We start from the raw sequence: 21223 nt of genomic DNA, 5'->3' as shown, positions 1-21223 counted from the left end.
AACGCTCACCTGTCTATCCCTTAGTCCCATTTCCTGATACGGGTCGGGGATGAGGCGAGATTTAACGTCCATCCTGACGCCAACCTCAGTTCAGGAGCTAATGAAGATGAAATGAATGATAGTGAATTAAATTTCGTAAGCAGCCGGAAGGAATCGGCTGTGGCGTATTAATAAGAACTGCCCCGGCATTTGCCTGGAAATGAAAATGTGAAACCAAACAAAACTATTCTCAGGATAGCCGATGGTGGGGCTCGAACCCACGCGTCTCCCGGATGCAGATCTTGGCCCCGTAGCCGTAGCGCGTTATCACGCGCGGCCACTCCTCTTGGTTTGGATGACCATTAGTAAATCTATATAGGACCTATATAAAATTAAAGTTCTGTCTGTACATTGCTCATAATTTATAAGGGATGGTATTTCTGTATCGGTCGTGTCCATTGTAGCAAGGAAATGCACTTTTTAATTTTCCGTAATTTCTGTCTGTCTGTCTGTCTGTCTGTCTGTCTGTCTGTCTGTCTGTCTGTCTGTCTGTCTGTCTGTCTGTATGTATGTATGTATGTATGTATGTATGTATGTACACGCATCACAAGAAAACGGCTGAAGATAATTTAATGAAAATTGGTATGTAGTGTCCGAGAATAAGTCGCTACAATGTAGGCCATAAATAATTTTATTCACGCTCAGAGAAATGGTAGTTTATGAGAAGGCCTAAAATTTAATTCTCAAATATTTGTCATTAGTGGTTCTATCTTAATGAAAATCGGTATGCAAAGTCGGGAAATAAGTCGCTACAATCTAGACCGTAAATGATTTTATTCACGCTGAAAGATATGGCAGTTTAGGGGAAGGCTTAAACTCACATTCTCAATTTTTTTTTTTTTTAGTGGTCCTATCTAAATGAAAATCGGTATGCAAATTCGGGAAACAAGTCTCTACAATCTAGGCCATAAATAATTTTATTCACGCTGAGTGGAATGGTAGTTTAGGGGAAGGCCTAAAATGTAATTCTCAAATATTTGTGTTATTAGTGGTCCTATCGACAAATACTACATTACTAAAGTTATATAGTATCAAATTTCCGATCATGTATGTCTTATAGATTTTTACCGTACCGGTTATGATAACAGAGATATTCAAGAATTTGTACTTTTGTTGCTAAGTCCATATCAGCCCCAAGTCACGAGATAATGGGTAAACAGAATAATGAAAATCGTCATGTAAAGTCGGAGAATAAGGAACTACAGTCTGCGCTATAAATAATTTCGTAAGACTCCCTAATATCACAGAGTCGAAAGAAAACAAAATGTGAAGACCTACAATACAGAAAGCTCATAACATTGAACAACAATAACATTACATTGACCATTGTTTATTGTGATGTGCTTTGTGTCTTCTGCTGCCAGTCATGTCCGATAGAAGGGATCACTGCTGTATACTGTTTTTTTTTTGTTTTTTGTTTTTTGGAATTTGCTTTACGTTGCACCGATACAGATAGGTATTATGGCGACGATGGGATAGGATTGGAAAGGAAGCGGCCCTGGCGTTAATTACGGTACAGCCCAGCATTTGCCTGGTGTGAAAATGGGAGGACACGGAAAACTATCTTCAGGGTTGTAGACATTGGTTTTCGAACCCACTACCTCCCGAATGCAAACTCACAGCTGCGCGCCCCTTACCGCACGGCCAACTCGCCTGGTCGTACCGAGTGTAACAGCCTGCCTGCATATTGGCGGGAAGTAGCTGGGAGTTAGATAACTTTCTTCTTAAGCATGCCATTCCTCTGATTCATAAATTTTCTGATACTACTGGTACGTAACAAAGTGGTTCATCATAGCATTCCAGCTTTCGGTCTCTACTCTGGGGCACTGATTGGAATGGGCAGTGTGTATATTCGACGGAACAGTGGCAGAGGAGTGTTTACGGCTGTCTGCGGCGTGGTCATTCCAGCACTGGAACTTTGGACTGTTAGATCGGCATCGTAGTACTGTTCGTTAAAAGTGAGAAAATGCTCGGTTTTTCATTAGAGCGAGTATTTTATATGATGAAATGGCGTATTGCTTTTAGTGCCTTGAGTATCCGAGCACTGTACGGCTCACCAGGTGCAGGTCTTTTTTGATTTGACGTCTTTAGGCGACCTGCACGTCGTGATGATGATGATGATGATGATGATGATGATGATGATGATGAAATGATGATGAAGACTACATCTACACCCAGCCTCCGTGCCAGAGAAATTAACCAATGCTTGTTACATTTCCCGACCCTGCCGGGAATCGAACCCGGGACCCCTGTGACCAAAGGTCAGCACGCTAACCATTTAGCCATGGAGCCGATTTATATGATAACATTGCTTTTAATCCTTACATTCCTACTGACGTTTTTGTAATGGCCTAAGTTAACTGTACAGCTAGTTAGGAAAACCACAGTCTTTCTGAGAATCCCGTAGCGAAGCTCGGGTACATCAGCTAGTAATATTATATATATATTGCACGCGACTTTCATTACTAGGGCACGGCGCTTAATCATGTCTTCTGTTACCATTTTCTTAAAATGTAGAGCGTCCTACCTTTTATGAAGTTCTTTGCTTAATCGTGTCTTTTGTTACAGTTTTGGTAAGGTGTAGACCGTCTACCTCTTGTGAATTTATTTGCTTTAGTTTTGTTAATCGATTCTCGAAATGAAGACATGCAAGATTTAATAGGACATAGTCATAACTTGTTAATTACTCGTACTATATTGTCATCATTTGTTAATTACTATTATTCTTTGTCCAGGGCTAGTCATATTTCTTAATTATTCGCACTGATGGTCTAGGGTTAGCAATTATTTAATTACTCGAATTATTGGTCTAGGGCTCATGTGTTTTCTTTTTTAGTGTGTGAAATGAATTTTAAATAATTTTAATGAGATGCACGGTATGTAAACACCTGTGTTACGATATCTCTCTGAAATCTGCTCGAAACTCCTCCCCTCCCCCCTTTCCCAGAGTGGACAGTTCAGCATAACCCCGCCAACCGTCGGGGTTAAGTAACACTAGAAGATCGTAAACAATCGGTGAAGCTAAAACAAGAGTAAGTAGACAATGATATTCAGACTCCACAGACATAATACTCCACATTCTTCTGTATCAGCCCCGGCCTCAGCAGGTAACAAAAGCGCAGTGGCAGTGAAGAAAGCCGTGCATGGAGCGAAATAGTCATGGACAAGTACATCTATGTTTTGATGATTTAATCATATTTGCAAATGGTCACCCAAATCTACTCTTGTTTTAGTAAACCACAATCACAGTCACCCCTGTGTGGTGGGGGTGGTAGAATAACATTCACGGTATTCACTGCTTGTCGCAAGGGGCGACTAAAAGGGGTTGTAGTGGGGCCCTTAAATGAGTCCTCTCATTGGTTTCACTTACTTGTTTCAGGCTCCTGACTTTCATCTCTCCTATCCGACCTCCCTTGGTCAGATCTCGTTCTTTTCCGACCCCGACGGTGTCAGAGTATTTGAGGCCTAGGGAGTCTTTCATTTTCATGCTCTTCGTGGTCCTTGTCTTTCTTTGTCCGATACCTTCATTTTTCGAAGTGTCAGACCCCTTCGTTTTTCTCTCACTGTTTAGTGTTTATAGAGGATAGTTCCCTCGTTCTACTTACTCTTAAAACAGCAATCATCATCACCACCACCACATCTAATTAATACACAAATAAGAATGAAATTGTTTTATGCCGTCACCTGCTGGATGATAAAGCGTAGGACCATGAAGGATAGGAAAATGAAGACTGCACAGACCCCAGAGACATAACACTGTCGATATTGGAAAAAAATAGATTGATCAAAGGTGGTATACTTGGGGATAAAACATGACGACCTCGCCTCACACCACTACTCTCCGCCGGCAGCCCGGTGTCTATTAGCGGCTTACAGGATTTACTACGTCTACTCTAACCGGAGTTGCCAAATCGTCTACTTCATTAGCATCAGAAGAGCCAGAGCAAAAATAAAATATTTTATGTACTTCAATATTTGTCATTTCGATGTAAACTGAGTTATTTATTAATAACGGTATTATTATATTACTATAAATAATGCTAAAAGGATCACTACACCTTACTCGACTCGAGGGAAGAGTAAACACTGAAGAGAGTGTGGCGGAAGGTTGTTTGGCAACCTCTCCACTCCAAATAAGGATCACTTAGAACTCGTTAACTCAGCAGGGTGCAGGGTGTGATTGACTGCTAGCTTCCAGCTCGCTTCCAGGAACTGAGGCCGTCACGTTTTGTCCTCAAGTATAACCACGAAGACTGAACTGTGTGTGTCTTGTTCGATACATATGGCTGAGAAGTTTGCTGTGAAGTCAGGTGGGCGAAATGTACGTTAATGTAATAGACTTTGTAGTGTAGATATACTTACCACACAGCACGGTAGTTGCTGCCCCAAGGCGTAGGTGAGGATGAGAACCACGTTTATGATGATGTAGGCGCCAGATACGATACAGCTGATTCCTATCGTCGGTTTTTGAGGTAAAGCGCCGTTCATCATAGCGTCCATAAGTAGTCCGAGGCATATGCTAGCCAACACCTGCCAACATCGAAGTAATTGGTTTTAGATGTGTTTTTACCACGTTTTATTCCATTTCAGGTACTTGAGTTTCAACTTTATTGAAAGTCATTATCGGCCTATAAATACAACAAAAATGACATGCTAAGTTTTGTTACCTGCAGAGTCATGTCTTACACATTAAGGTGTATAAAAATATCAAACATAAAATAGGAAACATATTTTAAAACCTCTGAACAAATGAACAAGCCCTCTACTGTACTAGGGCCCAGTTTCTGAAAAACTAGGAACTCTGCTACAAACGTTTCGTAACGTTTAAATGTAGATCTTATTTCTGAACATTGTCGAAAAACAAAGTATACCATCAGTAAAAAAAATAAAAGTGCGGTTATTGTAACTCTGTTTACGTAATTCAGACAGGACGGAACTTTAAAATCACGGCGAAAGAACATAGAAAGTTAGATCATGGAAATTACATAAGCCCACAGATCACAGTTTTCCAAACAGACTTCTCTGTCGATTTTGAGAATAGATTTAGTATTCCTGTATTTTCTGAAAATCCCAGGTTTTTTTCTTATTCTGTAAGTAGCTGGAAAGAATTGATGTTCAGTGGACACTGGCAAGGCAGGTGCTGTCAGCTGGTAGTGTTATTAAATACGACAGAATCTGTAATGTAATGCTTTTTATTTTATCTCTTTCACATAACAATGCCGACTGTGAGAGTATTTTGTAGCATAACAAGGAGAAAAACTCAATTCAGATCAAAGCTTCCCAAAGAGAATTCTGGAAAAAATAAACCTTACAACCCTTTCAGCAAGGCCAGTGCTTTGAGCATAAATCTAGTTCAGAAATGTATCAAGAGGCCTAAAGCAGTTACAATGAAGAGTAATGTGATCTAAAGCTCAGATACATGCAGTATTTCAGTATTTATAAATAAATAAATACATAAAAATAAGAGATATTTATATAATTGAGTAGTATAATGTGTTAAATATTCTTCAAAGTTACGTCCTCGATAATGTGTCGTAACATGTCGGGATATGCTGCAAAATATCTCCTGATTTTTTATTTTTGAAATTGACATTCCTGCATGTGTAAATGAACAAACTTTCTTCCTGAATACTCTGTGATTAATTAATTTTACAGTTCCACCCCTTAACTTATTTCCGCTACCCGATTCTAATTTGTCTGTAACTTGTGTTGACGTCTAACGTTCACATTACATTTTTTCAGCGGTTTTTAAAAGAAGTTTCTTATTTTGTATGATATTTATGTGTACCTTAGTTTGTAAGACTAATCTATGAGTCTACAAAACTTAGCATGATCTTCTGTTGTATTTATAGGCTGATGTTGACTTTCGATAAAGTTGAAACTCGAGTACCTGAAATGGAATAAGGCGTGGTAAAAACTACAAAAAAACCGTCGTTATGAGTAAATGCCACAACATCTTTGCTATAACCATTATTTGTTTCTATATGTTTAACGTTGCAGTAACTCGTACAGGTTTTCTGCAACACTGGGATGGCAAAGAGCTAAGACTGGTTTTCAGTAGTTTCCTTTTTTCACAGTTGGAATCAGTGGCGGCGATTAGGGGGCCCCACTTTGTGGAGAAAAAAAATTCATTTCATTTTAGTCGCCTAAAACTAGGAATTATAAAAACAGACAATTTATACAAACCCTGTTGTCGTATCACCTAATTCTTTCCTTGAATTTCTTTAAATATTAAAAGAAATACTCTCCGGAAATGCGCACAAAATGTTATTCGACGCAGTTAATCGATTAGTACAGCGCCACAGCAAGTATTGGAGACTCGCGCAGCAGCGTGTAGAAGCGCGATTAGTATCTGATGACACGAGGTCTTAGTTGCGCACTAAATGAGTTTGTATGAGGACAAATCCATGAGTTGCTGTGTGAGTGAGAAGGGAGGAACTTCCACTTCGCTAGTTGCTACGGAAGTATTCACATCGGCTCCTGGCTACTACGTTAGGGTGACAAGGATCCATTTCGCTCCCAATAGCTCAGCAGTAGTTACTCCCTCCACTACCTTCCTTCCCCTACTTCCCCTCCAGGCCCGGGGCTTCGCGCATGTTTGTGCCATCAGATAGTAATTGCACTTCTAGCATACGTTGTCAGGAAGGGAATCAGGGCTATATTTTTGCAAGGTCATGGAAAGTGAGGTATGATTCACCGGCTTGCCGCGCGCATTCGTCTGTCTGGCTATCTCACTTAGTCAATGTTTCTGTGTAGTTCTATCTAATGTCTTCCTTCTTAGCGTGTAGTCAAATATTAAATGGATTTTTATCGTATAATCACGCCTTACTCAATTTAATTGCAATGTATGTGCAGTTGTTCCTTTCGTGAAAGTTCTATTGTATAGCATTAAATCAAAATCTCAAAAATCGAATATTACCGCAGTTAAGTTGGTAAACTTTCAACCTTTACTTTTCGAAATTCGCTTAGCTCATTCCATCATAACCTAAAAGCTGTTTCGCACTAGCATTTTCTATAATGGATCTTCTTTAATTAACGCCAATATTTGTGTTTAGCCGTAGAATACTCTACAATTTCGGAACCATACTTGGACTGGCTCCTATTCATAGGTCACAACTGATTCCTTCCTTCTCATACACTATATTTGAATTCACCATCATTCAGATCATCTTCCTTAACTCCTCAACTTAGGTTGGTTTCAGGAAGGGCATCCGTCCATAAAAACTTGCCATATAATTTTATCTCGCCGAATCCCCGTCCCCGTATCAGGAAGCGAGACTGAGGGGTAGAAAGATGCACGTTACAATAGCATGATAGTACAATGCGGATGGCCTGCACGTCACCATTTCAATCTCCGACTTCGTGTGAGACCGCTGCGTGAAGCAGTAATGTCGTCATCGGGCCTGCCTGCCCACTCCAAACCGCACCATTCATGGTCGAGCCTAGGTGCATGGCCGAACCCCTCTCTATTTGTAGCTGTGCCATGATCGTTATGGCATCACGTTTATATGGTCTGACACCTTGATTAGCCGGTTCGAGTCTCGTTGGTCGAAAACATTTCAACATCAGAATGTTGGCCGGCAGGGTAGGGCAGGTGGCGGTATACAATTTCTAATCACTGGGTTACGTACCTAAAGCCTGGATTCAATTGCAAACCTGCCCGCAATGTTTATATTGTGTGAGGGCATATGGCGCTGTTGATGTGATTAGTTCGTTGGACAGCGATGTAAAGCTTTGAGCAGACCCCTTGGTGTTATTCGACAGGAGAAGGCTACGTGCCGACATCGGGTTCACCCTCTCCCTACCTCGTTATCATAATCATCCCATATCCAGACGCGCAGGTCGTTAAATAAAACAATTTTACAATTTCCTTTACGTCTTATGGCAACGATGGGATAGGAAAGGGCTAGGAGTGGGAAGGAAGCGACCGTAGCCTTAATTAATTAAGCATTCGCCTGGTGTGAAAAATTGGAAATCACGAAAAACCATCTTCAGGGCTTCCAACAGTGGGGTTCGAACTTACCATCTCCCAAATGCATGCTGATAGCTACGTGATCGAACCCATGCAGCCACTGGCTCGGTCTGAGGACTATTATCGGCAGTCTTAAGGATCTGATAGGTACTGTAATAAGTTCTGTATAATGTTAAGTGCCTTTTCAGATCAGTCTACATCATATGTCTGTGTAAACGATAGCAAGATAAGACTTCAGTTAACAAATTGCAAACCGGGCGAGTTGGCCGTGCGCGTAGAGGCGCGCGGCTGTGAGCTTGCATCCGGGAGATAGTAGGTTCGAATCCCACTATCGGCAGCCCTGAAGATGGTTTTCCGTGGTTTCCCATTTTCACACCAGGCAAATGCTGGGGCTGTACCTTAATTAAGGCCACGGCCGATTCCTTCCAACTCCTAGGCCTTTCCTATCCCATCGTCGCCATAAGACCTATCTCTGTCGGTGCGACGTAAAGCCCCTAGCAAAAAAAAAAAAAAAAAAAAAATTGCAAAAGTAGTATGACAACATGTTAAGAACATTTGCCACTGCCCTTAAATTTATTTCTCCAAATGTATACCTGTATTCATTTTTGAGAAACACTTTCCACAACTCGTTTCCATTGAATTACAAGTCAACCCACAAGATTAATTAATTCAATTATTTCGTGTAGCTAGCCTGGCAGTGCCCTGGTAAGGGTGATCGGCGTCTGCCGTGTATAGGAAACTGTGTGTTAAATTGGTTAAGAATAGTGCGGTGTGTGGTATATGAGTTGCAGAAACGTTGGGAACTGCACAAACACCGAGTCTCCGAACCAAGGAAATAAACCATTACGATTAAAATCCCCCTACTCGGTCGAAAATCGAACCCGGAGGACCGGAGGCCAACATGCTGACCATTCAGTCATGGAGGTAGACTGTTTAATGAAATGTACTGATATCTAAACACCCCTGTTTTATATTTCTATGATTTCCTTCAATATTCGTCTTGGTTTTTATAATTGTACAACAATTATATAGGGTTAGTGTGGTGGATGATGTTTTTCGTGTATTATATGAAATGTAGGAAATTTTCATTACTGGCCTTACAATTATCTGATTAATTCACGGGCCTGCTTTGTATATTTTTTGTAGTATTCGGTATTACGTGTACATACTAATTATATAGGCCTAAATAAGCATGAACCGTTCAGTGTTGTTCATTTATCTAATATAGGATATTCCTGTGTAAAAATGTTCCGTTATTTTAGCTATACCTTGCAAATCTGCAATATGTTTGAGCTAAATGCAATTTGATATTGTACTGGGCTATTTGATCTCATAATTCCTCATCTTTTAAGCTACTGCGATTTATAAAGTGTTCTCGACAGTCGAGTGCGTATCATCACGACTAAGATGCTTTTCTATTACGTCAAATTGGTAACAGGACGAAGTAACAACACCAAAATATGATTCTCAAAGGAATTAACTGGCAATGGTGATCTGGCCAATATGGCGAAGCGCGCATAACTCAACTTCTGCGAGCGAGTGCATTGCAGTACGCATCGCCATTTTTATATTATCAATTTGCTCCTGTCCCAGGTTAACTGTTTGGTAGTATGGTATTTTCACCTTTCACTTCGTTCAGTATTGTTATTCTTTTCTTTCCTATTTTCTTTTCCCCTTCTACTGTACCTTCAAGAATGGTTATTAGTTCTTTTCCTCTCAGTATATGTACCACCCAGTTCACTTTCCTCTTTTTAATCAGGTTTAGGAAAGTTCTGTGTTCCTTGATCTTTTCTCGTACTGCACTGTTCTTCACTTTATCCACTCATTTTATTTTATCCATTCTTCTCCAAACCCACATATCAAGTGCTTCAATTCTCTCTTCTTCAGTGTCCACATTTGACAACCGTACAGAAAAACACTCCGCACTGAGCATTTAGCCAATCGTTTTCTTAATTCCTTCTCCATTTTGTTGTATAACAAGCGTTTCATTTTCTTGGAAGCTTGTTTTGCCATTGTTATTCTTGTTGTTATTATTATTTATTTCTGACTCATCCAGTTGTCAGTTGGCATGTTCACCAAATATCTGTACTGTGCAACCTGTTCAGTTTGACCTGTTGTTTTTACCTTCATATCTCCTTTGTCTTATACTCCCACCACCGTAGTTTTCTTTACGCTTATTTTCATTCCATACTCTTGCATTCCCTTTTCTAGTCTGGATAATATTCTTTGAAGTCATATGGCTTCTTCTCCGAGGAATACCATGTCGTCAGCAAACCTGATACCGGTGATCTTCTGGCCTCCTTTGCCTACCCTTTCCTTCTCTTCCACTTCTAAAGCGACCTTATCAGGATTTTAGAATTCATCTGCAGTGAGGTAGGATGAGTATTATAATTCAAACCCATACTGACAATACCTACATCGAAATCATGGTGACTGTGATGGGCAGTTCTCCTCTCAACACGTGAAGATTTGTCTGGACGAATTAACGCATGCACAATAGTAAATATCTAAGGATACAGATGCAGGTCCTTTTTGATAACGTTTCGACGCGACGATCTCTTAATTTCCACTTTACAATGGTGAAAAAATGAGTGTATCCTCCTTATTCAATACATCATATATATTCCATCATTAGACGGAGTAATCGAATTCAAACATGTTTCGGCTCGTTTGAGCCATCTTCAGTGAAAAATGGAGGGGGGGGGTAGAAATAATGTACATAATATAAGCTCAAAAAATGCCAGAAAACATAATGAAAGAACAAATGAAAAAAAAACAAAAGAGAGCCTAAACAGAAACTAAATGAGCACAATATACCATATTTACATCATCATGTGGAGCAAAAAACAACTCACTGCGACAGAATTCAGTGAACCTGCACAGATAAAGGGCGTTGCGATTTCGTCGATCTCCGTTCCAGGCTTTCCTTCACTTGAGCAATGGTCAACGGCCATACCATGTTGAATAAACCGTGTTTTCTGGTGTTCGAAAGTTTTTGGGATAGTTACGGGTTTTATTCGCTACAGAGCCCGTTTCACGCCATTTTGCCACTAAGTTTTGCATTGCAGACTTTCCTGGAGATTTTTGCCAAAACACTTCCAGTCTTGCGTAGTTTTTCACACAAGTTGTTCACGAATTGTGCTTCGCATAACACTACTATGGACACGCGCTGTTTTATCGTGAACACCTTTTTCTGCTGCATTCAACTGCTAACTAAACACGTCTGCTCTCCTCACTCGCTCACACTTAATGCCACAGCAACGTATGCTGGAGATGCGCACGCGTAGACATGTAACAGCAATCGATTGGTGCATCGAAATGACGGTTTCCAGCTCTTCCTGTGATGGGGCAGTTCTCCTGTTCATTGACAAGGGTCATTCCCGGGCCAGTTTTATTTTGCCCACCCTGTAGAAGCCATACACAGACTTGCCTGTGGTCCTCTGCTCACTACTTTCGTCACACAAGTAGTGAGCCCCTGAGAGAGCAAACAAACAAACAAACAAACAAACAAACAAACAAACAAACAAACAAACAAACAAACAAACAAACAAACAAACAAACAAACAAACAGGAATAAAGAAATGAAGAAAAAAGAAAGGAAAGGGCAAGTCTACTAACTGGAATATATTTTCTTGTGTTATAGTTGATCTGATTCTTCTTCTTCTACCGCTTTTCCCACACTGTCGGGTCGCGGGTGCGAACTGTGTCGCACACGTAGATTTGGCACTGTTTTACGTCCGGATGCCCTTCCTGACGCCAACCCTATATGAAGGGATGTAATCACTATTGCGTGTGTCTGTGTTGTATGTTGTGTGGATATGAAGAGGAAAGTGTTGAGACAAACACAAACACCCAGTCCCCGGGCCAGAAGTATTAATCAGAGGCGATTAAAATCCCCGACCCGGCCGGGATTGAACCCGGGACCCTTTGAACCGAAGGTCTCAACGCTGACCATTCAGCCAATGAGTCGGACCTGTGGTCGATCTGATTAACACCTATAAAACATCTGCAAAGCAATCTTTCGTGGTTAATTCGTAGGTCATTGGGATTGAGATTAATTTATCTGTAACGAGGAGAGACGAAAATTAAAATTGAAATTAACTAACCAACTGTATCACTTTTAGCCGGACTGCTGTGATGCGAAAGAGAGGGAATGCGACAACCATATCTCCATTTTTATGTGCTCTTCACTGGACACTGGAATTTTTGGTCCGAATTTGGTCGAAAAAGAAATTAAATTAAAATTCTCACCTTCTTTTGCTAAGCAACGGAAATTTTAATGATCCTGAATTCATGGTAACTGGCTCATTTGTTGTCCTCCTTATATTAATCTGTCTATTATTACAAATTAAATTGCTAGGGCACCTACGCAGATAGGTCTTATGGAGACGATGGGAGTGGGGAAGGAAGCCCCCGTGGCCTTAACTTAAGATACAACCCCACCATGTGCCCGATGTGAAAATGGGAAACCACGGAAAACCATCTTCAGGACTACCGACAGTAGGGTTCGAACCCAATTTCTCTCGAATGCAAGCTGACAGATCTTGAATATTATTATACTGTACTGTAAGACTTCGTTAACATACTTCTCAAGAGACCTAATAAAAGCTCGTCATATAGTGGATAGCATCTTAAAATACGAAATCGGCCTGTGCCATGTTATAAAGGGGCTGCCTGGCCGAGGGGGTAAGGGCGTGCTCGGTTCGCCCGGAAGGACGTGGGTTCGAATCCCCGTCAGGAATTCCTAAAATTTAAGAAACGAGATTTCCACTTCCGGAGGTGCATATGGCCCTGAGGTTCACTCAGCCTACACCAAAAATGAGTACCAGGTTAATTCCTGGGGGCAAAGGCGGCCGGGCGTAGAACTAACCACTCTACCCCATCACGTGCCGAGGTTAACAATGGTGGAAGCCATTACCTTCCACTCCTTCAAGGGCCTTCATTGCCTTACGGAGGTGACTTTGCTTTGCTTTTGCCATGTTATAATGTGGATCTCTAATTTGTAGTTTTTACAGGGTTAATGAAACTGCATTTAAATTTTGCAAACGGCTTTGTAGGGCAATAGTCCTAATTTTTTGAGAATGTTTGAACACATACCAAGAAAGTTAGAAACCCGATTTATTAAACTTGTTCTTTAAGAAATTCAGGAAAGTAGTGGTGGTTGCGTCGTTCTCTAAACCTATTTCTGTGAGTAACGCTCGATGCAATTCTTTGTTTTCATTAAGACCGTCCGGCTCCATAGCTAAATGGTTAGCGTGCTGACCTTTGGTCACAGGGGTTCGATTCCCGGCAGGGTCGGGAATTTTAACCATAATTGGTTAATTTCGCTGGCACGGGGGCTGAGTGTATGTGTCGTCTTCATCATCATTTCATTCTCATCACGACGCGCAGGTCGCCTACGGGTGTCAAATCAAAAGACCTGCATCTGGCGAGTCGAACTTGTCCTCGGACACTCCAGGCACTAAAACCCACAACCCATTTCATTTTTCATGAAGACCAATACGTATGTCAGTTTCTGCCAACAAATCTATAAAGTACAGTTGCCAGTTTGAAGATTTCTTGCCAGAAAGTGGTAATAAGTCAGAAATATACCTGTTCCTGAATTTCAAAGCACTATGTTACCATAGAAGAGAGATCCGTTTTCATGGTCGATGAGGTAGTGAATTACCTCGCAATATTGTATTTCCGGATGATTTAAACAAAATTAATGTTATCAATTAGTTTCTTCATCTCCATATTTATTTGCGGGTCTGGAGAGGAAATTTGCTGTTATGGCAATAGAATAGGAATTGAAATGCCCGATAGCTGCCTCGTTAGCGAATTGCATGGGTTTTTACGGATGATAAACTACTTTGTATAGATTAATAAACAAGTTACAGGCTTATGTTTTTTATGTCGCACTGTCACAGATAGTTCTTATGGTGACGATGGGGCGGGAAAGGCCTATGAGTGGGAAGGAAGCGGCCGTGGCCTTAATTAAGTTACAGCCTCAGCAAGTGCATGGTGTAAAAATTGGAAACCACGGAAAACCATCTCCATGGCTGCCGACAGTGGGGTTCGAACCCACTATCTCCCGGATGCAAGCTCACAGCTGCGCGCCCCTAACCGCACGGCCAACTCTCCCGGTCACAAGGTTATGAGCGACTGCAGTTTGGCAGTAGACAATGGTAGTATGATGGTAAGTGGGGTGAAAAGTCAGGTGGTAAGTATCACCAAGAGGATATTACTGTCATTTTTAATTACAGTGTTGATGGGGTGAAAGTACCTCAGGGTATAGGGGATCACTGTAAGTCCCTAGGTGTTAACATAAGGAAAGTTCTTCATTAGGGTGATCAGTCTAGGGCTCGGATCGATATGCTCGATAAAATCTCCAGATATGCTCGAAAACCATGTGTTATATGCTCGATAGATATGCTCGAAAACACCATTATATGCGGTTAAATATGCAGAATATGCTCGAAAAACACCGTTAAAAACTATAGAAAGGGAAGTGAAACGAAAAAACCAATAACATATCTTTATATACGAGCTTTATTCTCTAATTGTATGTATGATACACTGCGATATACTCGCATTCAAGTTTCAAGTATACACATGAGAAGTTTTCTTATAAAAGTTACAGTTTAAAAGTTCATTTACAAGATGTTCAGAATTAGGCGAGTCAATGAAGTAGATCTGCATTGCTCTGTACAACAAGAATTTTTTCTATGTTTTCAGTTTTGAATGATTTTCTTAAATCAGTCAATAAAAGTTGCAATGATGAGAACGATCTTTCGACTTTAACTGACACGAGAGGTAAATACTTGAATGATTCTGCTTCTTGTGCAGAGTACTTCGGAAAATCCTCTGACGGTTCAGACTCGCCACGCAGCATCCTCTCCAAGTCCAACGCTGCACTCCAATCGGGATTTCGAGCCAGCACGAACTCCAATTTTTGTTTCACGGTTTTCCCAGTCTCTCCAGGCCACGAGTCGGCTTCTTGGACGACTCCTTATATTGTAGCGACCACTTCAACCAACCCCATCCTTCGCGATTCCAACTTTAGGATGGCCTCAGGAATGACGCTCATGTAGGCTTTTATGAAAGTCAAGGATGGCATCAAGCCCTTCATTTTAAAAGCAGACTTAGCTTTCGCGATGTACTTGCTGTCCGCCTCATCAAACGTATTGATCACCTGGGAAAAATATAAATGAAAAACATTAACCGAGGAGAATAACTGAGAAAATTACAAAATTAGGCGCCGTATGATGGAGTAAAGATAAAAGATATGAAAAGAATGATAGAGAAAACCTCGAAAACGAAAAGATTCTAAACATTTCAACTAGTCTTACCTCTTCAATTGCCCTATGATTTTCAGCGTAATACAAGGCAGCCAAGATCCAAGTTCTCCATCGCGTCAATATGGGCTCGGGAGGTAAAGGGAGCTCTGTCGTCTTGAAGGCACGGACGTGAGAAGGAGCCTTGACGAAAATTTTCTTCACTGAAGAAATTACGCTGTTGACGCTGGACGATGTTTCGCGCAGCTCCTCAGCAACTCTGTGCATTGCGTGGGCAAGACAAGTAACATCTTCGGGTAGAGAAGCTTGAGGCTCTTCCCAGCCTTAATCATGTAGGGAGCAGCGTCAGTCACCAATGCGAGTACTTTATTTACCTCCTCATCTGAAAAGGTTGGCCACAGCAAGCCTGAAACAGGAATGCATAAAATGAAGGGTGAACCGATCAGTTAATGGGATTCTGACATGCCGTACGACTGTAAGATATATTTAACTATCAGAACTATGAGAGTCTTCACTGAGCATACGTAGAATGCATTGAAATTAGAGGCAGACTGTACTTATTCTCCTTTGGCAAAACGCTCGAAAAATAAATTAACAGAAATATACTTACGCAGAGCTGCTTGCACTGTTCGCACAATGGTACCATGGTTTGTCATATCTAGCTCCCTGCACAGAATTAGGTGGCCCTTCCCCGGTTCACTGGGACTGAGTTTTCCAACAATAACGTTGGCCATGTATCTTCTACAACTGTCTGTGGTCTGGTCGATAGATAACCAAATTGGGTGGCTCCTGAAGTCGTCCCTGATTGCGTGTAGAACCTGGTGAAGAAAATACCTGAATGAATATTCTTCGTGGAATGAAGGTATTATCGAGAGATTACCTTCATTATGACAGAGCCAGATCCATGTTAAAATTACTTATAAATTGTTTAAACGAGAATGCGGAATACGGCAATCGTGCATGAATTCATACCTTTTCATACTCTAAAGAAACGTAATTTTTACGTAGGGTCGACTCATGAGGCAACTCTCTTCCTGCAAAGTCCTTGAAGAGAGCTCTAATCTCAGCATGTTCGACCTTGTAGAGGGGTATGTTGGCGCTTAAAAACGCCCTACAACCTCTGGAAGAGAACTCGTCCGAGTGCTGTTGCTGATTGAACAAAGGTTGTATCAGCGCTTGTTTCTTCGATTTTCTTTTTTTTTTTTAATTCTTCAACTTTTGCTGAGTGCCCACTTGTAGCTTTATGTTGGGAAAATTGAAAACCCTCCGAAATCTTGATCTGAAAATAAATAGGTAGGTACGCATAAGTGAGAAAAAAATACATTGAATGAACAAAAATAAAGCATTGTGGACGATGAAATTATTTTCAAATATTGCAGTAGAAATACGAGCACCCTCTCAACCATCCTATGAAAAAATAGCAAATCCAAACGTCAATTTCCGTCTCGGAAATGTAAAATCTGAGGATCTAACGGGTCTACACTCCGAATTCTTAGACTTATCTCTACTTACCTAGTAGGTAGGCACCGTATGCTGCACATACGGCTTACTTGAAATTTCAACCGTTTGACCAGTAATATCTTTAAGGACGTAGATGTGAAAATGTCAATAAGAACTTACCTCTTTTTCGCACATTTTGCAGAAAAGAATTTTCCCGTCAGTAGAAAACGAGTCAGGGTCTTCCTTTGCACATCGTCGGAGTAAAACACTCAGAGATTCCTAGGCACACCACTAAAATACGTCACATTTCAAAGTGTAAGGATGCTTGGGGCTTCCATCGCTTATTTGACGAGTTGCACTTTAATCCGGCAAAGTTCAATCAGGATGTGTGAATGACCTCACTAAAGATTAAAAAAACCTGCGGTTCTATTATTCGCACCAAATAGGCTTTTCAATAATTATTTCTATTTTAGAACCTTAAGTATGGTCAGGGCCCGAACTCGGGGAAGAATTCGAAGAAAAACAAACTATTTAGACGAAAACCACAAGAATATGAATTTATATGCTTGTATTCTGAAAACAGCGGTTTTATGCATTTATATGCTCCATAAATTCGGTTGGTCCCAGGGAGATGAAAATACCACTGAAAGGCTTCTTTCAATGTGTACTCTTTAGGAAAAAAATTGCTAATATGCTCGAATCCGAGCCCTAGAATCACATTAACGAGGTTACAGATCTCTTTATATGGTTATAGGGGTATTTAGAGGTTATGATTAGGATGTAAAGGAGAGAGCATGTAAGTCGCTAGTAAGACCCCAATTAGAGTATGGGGTCCTCGTTAGGCTTACTACTTGATTCGAGAACGGGGAAACGATCCAAAGGGTAGCAGCACGATTTGTTCTGGGTGATTTCCGACAAAAGAGTAGTGTTAAAAATACGTTGCTAACTTTGGGCTGGGCGACTTGGGAAAATAGGAAACGAGCTGCTCGACTAAGCTGTATGTTTCGAGCTGTGTCTGTAGACATGGTGTGGAATGATATTAGTAGACGAATAAGTTTGAGTAGAGTTTTCTAAAGTAGGAAGGATCATAATGTGAAGATGAAGTCGGAATTCAAGAGGACAAATTGAGGCAAAGACTCGTTTATAGGAAAATAAATTAGGGATTGTAATAATTTTCCAACGGAGATGCTTTATAGGTTTCAAACTACTTTTAAATCTTTAAAGAAAAGTCTAGGTAAGCAATTCATAGGGCATCTACAACCTGAGCGATAGCCCTAATTACAGATCAGTGGTGATTTGGATTGATTGATTGATTGATTGATTGATTGATTGATTGATTGATTGATTGATTGATTGATTGATTGATTGATTGATTGATTGATTGATTGATTGATTGAAGTAGACGTCACTAACTTTTGGAAATGTATGTTAGGAATGCGGGCGATGTGGCTGGTCCATCGAAGTTGATGTTTAAAACTACTACTACAAAAATACGAAGGGTCGTCAACTAACCTCCTTTTTTTTTTTAAAGTAGACTGATGTGCAGCTCTTACGTAATTGGTAACTGCTGCAACATAGTCACATAACACATAACATTATCCGTGAAATAGCTGCTAGACATGCGAACTGGAAACAATGTCAGAGTGATCTCTCACGAATAGGACGCCCTGTCATTTCTCGTCGTCCATTGACCTATATTGTTCTAGCGAAGGAGTTTGAAAGAGACAACTTCCGCGTCATCGGTTACCAACACGTTAAAGATCTCATATGCATCGCTTAGCGTATGTAGCACTTGAAGTGATGTTAAAATTATTATTATTATTATTATTATTATTATTATTATTATTATTATTATTATTATTATTATTATTATTATTATTCGAAAAGGTGAATGAACAGCATGAAAGCGGTTTAGCCAGAGGAGCCCTAAACCTTCAGCAACCCTGGGTGCCAAGAAGAGAAAGGCCCAACAGATGCGTCAACGACAACTGTACGGTTCCACTGATCTTCAATCACAACAGCAAAGTGCAACTGCGGTCCGCTAACCCTGGAGGATCTGCTGCAGCAGCTCCACAACTGGGGCATATTCAGTGAAGTACGAACACACCTAGTGGGGTCGCCATCTCACCGTCAGATAGCTCCTCAATTGCAATCACGTCGGCTGAGTGGATCTCGAACCAACTGTCAAGTCTAGGTAAACATTTCTGACCTGACCGGGAATCGAACCCGGGGTCTCCAGGTAAGACGCAGGCACGCTACACGTAGACTGCGGGGCCGGCTCATTAACTCAGTAACTACGTTCTTGAATGAAAAGCAGCTTTAATTTAATGTTCCCACTCGGTTATTTATTTATTTATTTATTTATTTATTTATTTATTTATTTATTTATTTATTTATTTATTTATTTATTTATTTATTTATTTATTTATTTATTTATTTATTTATTTATTTATTTATTTATTTATTTATTTATTTATTTATTAAACTAGTGGAACCCGCCTGGTAGCCACGATCGTTGATATTGACGAGCAGGGTAGGAGAGGTGGTAGAGTACAATTCCTAATCGTTAGATAGCGTCCCAAAAGCCTGGATTCAATTCCAAACCTCTCCTCAGTGTTCATATGGAATTGAGGGCATATGCCGCTGTTGATGGTGATTCGTCCGTCGGAGGGAGACATTAAGCCTTGAGCGGACCCCTTGGTGTTATTCGACAGGAGTAGGCTATGTGTTGGCACCGGGTTACATACTCTCCCTCCTACTATCATATATCACGTTATTCATTTTCCCAACAGGAAAACGGGACAAGGGTTGTACATACATACATACATACATACATACATACATACATACATACATACATACATACATACTTAGTGTACCCATACTGGGTAATTTAGGGCAGCTATAACAGAATTTGGTTTCACAAACAGATGTATAGATGGAATAGTTGGATGAGAACCTCCAGAAGTCACGTACCAGGTTTGAAGTCTCGTCCTCCCTACTTTCATTTCGTCACCGGCTGAACTCATAAAGCATACGCGCAATGGAATGTTCGAAAAAGAAAAATAGACACTACATAAAATATAACGAAAGTAGGATTCTCTATAATATGAGAGGAATACACTAATATTATTAAATGAGAAGAATCTTCGTTGAAATATTATTTGCTAAACATTTTATTATACTGATAAAATCACACGAGATGGTGCCATCCTACAACACATGAACAAGAAACAGTCAAGAATAATGCAAAATTATATATAGTATGCTTTCGTGTCCTTGTAGTTTATTCATAGTTGTAGTTGGCCCTAGGCATACCTCATATCATTTGGTTAATTATCATGGTTGTAGAAAGTATATATATTCCCATAAGTACGTTTCCTTTAAAACACGAGATTGCATCGCCGTATATCAAACACATGGTCCATTTGACCACGACAATTATATATTTACACTGAACACATACGTGTATCCTGGGTTTACCTAACAAATTATATTCAAAGAAAAATCAGCCAACGCTGGAATCGAACCCATCACCACAGAACACTTTGGGAAATAATAAAACACATAAACACATTACATAAAAAATATCAAACATGTATCACACAATATCTCGAAGATTATGGCTTAACCAAGCCATAGTATCTGGTTAAATTCTTCGCTCCAACATGGGTCGAACTCAAGTACTCCAGCTCCAAAATTTAAAACTCCAATCACGAGCTAATTTAATGCATAAACATGGGAAGGGATCCATACTTCGCAAAATCAGAAAATTATCCGCATTACTTATAACGTATCATTAGAATGGAATTGAGACTGCTTTGGCGAATGAAAGGGATCTCGCCGGTAAACCTTAAGCTTTGCTGAAAACTACGGAATGTTCCTCGACCCTAAGTCGCACGTAGTAAAACTGTCAATCATGACAACAGCTGTGTGACCAGCTCCGTGGCTACAAAAACACATTGAACTCGTCATTTCTTTCTTTCTTTCTTTCTTTCTTTCTTTTATATATATCATCTCGGCTTGTTCTCAAGTACGCATTCATTTGAGAGCCATTACTTCTTATTATTCATTATTTGGCTATATATTCAGCCCAATTCAATATATCACAACAGCCATAATTATTATTATCTTTTATCATTCCAACAACATAACATGTTAGAGCTTCACCCTTCCATCCATACCACCGCATCTCAAATCCGTTCTATTAATTTACAGAGAAGACTCCATTCTTACAGGTTATTTAATTCTTCTCGCATATCTATCTAATTCACAAAATACCTCGGTTTAGGACATCTTCAATAATCATCTACTATCATACAGGATTTATAAATACCTGAATCACCTTGAAGCAAACATATAGGTTATATTCAAACTACTATGAAAATCTTTACCAGATAGTAACATTACGAAGAAATATAAGTTGATAGTAACATTACGAAGAAATATAAGTTTAGCTAAATCGCTATTCTTCCCAAATATGTGCTTCATATGA

At 40.2% G+C, this 21223-nt stretch overlaps 1 protein-coding gene across 1 annotated transcript in view; it reads right to left on the bottom strand.

Annotated features, from left to right (window-relative positions):
- The window catches only part of LOC136877711 (uncharacterized), an 81303-nt gene extending 76585 nt beyond the window's left edge, over nt 1-4718 (bottom strand). The window contains exons 1-2 of the mRNA XM_068228713.1: nt 4707-4718; nt 4402-4569 (exon numbers count right to left, since the gene is read on the bottom strand). Of these exons, the coding sequence (XP_068084814.1) occupies nt 4402-4569; nt 4707-4718 (180 nt within the window). The remainder of the gene's footprint in view (nt 1-4401; nt 4570-4706) is intronic.
- Nucleotides 4719-21223: the final 16505 nt, after the last annotated feature.

Source organism: Anabrus simplex, chromosome 7, assembly GCF_040414725.1.
Source record: "Anabrus simplex isolate iqAnaSimp1 chromosome 7, ASM4041472v1, whole genome shotgun sequence".
In the NCBI taxonomy this organism is placed as follows: Eukaryota; Metazoa; Arthropoda; class Insecta; order Orthoptera; family Tettigoniidae; genus Anabrus; species Anabrus simplex.
Note: the sequence above shows the minus strand (reverse complement) of the source record. Positions and strands in the feature narration are given on the sequence as shown.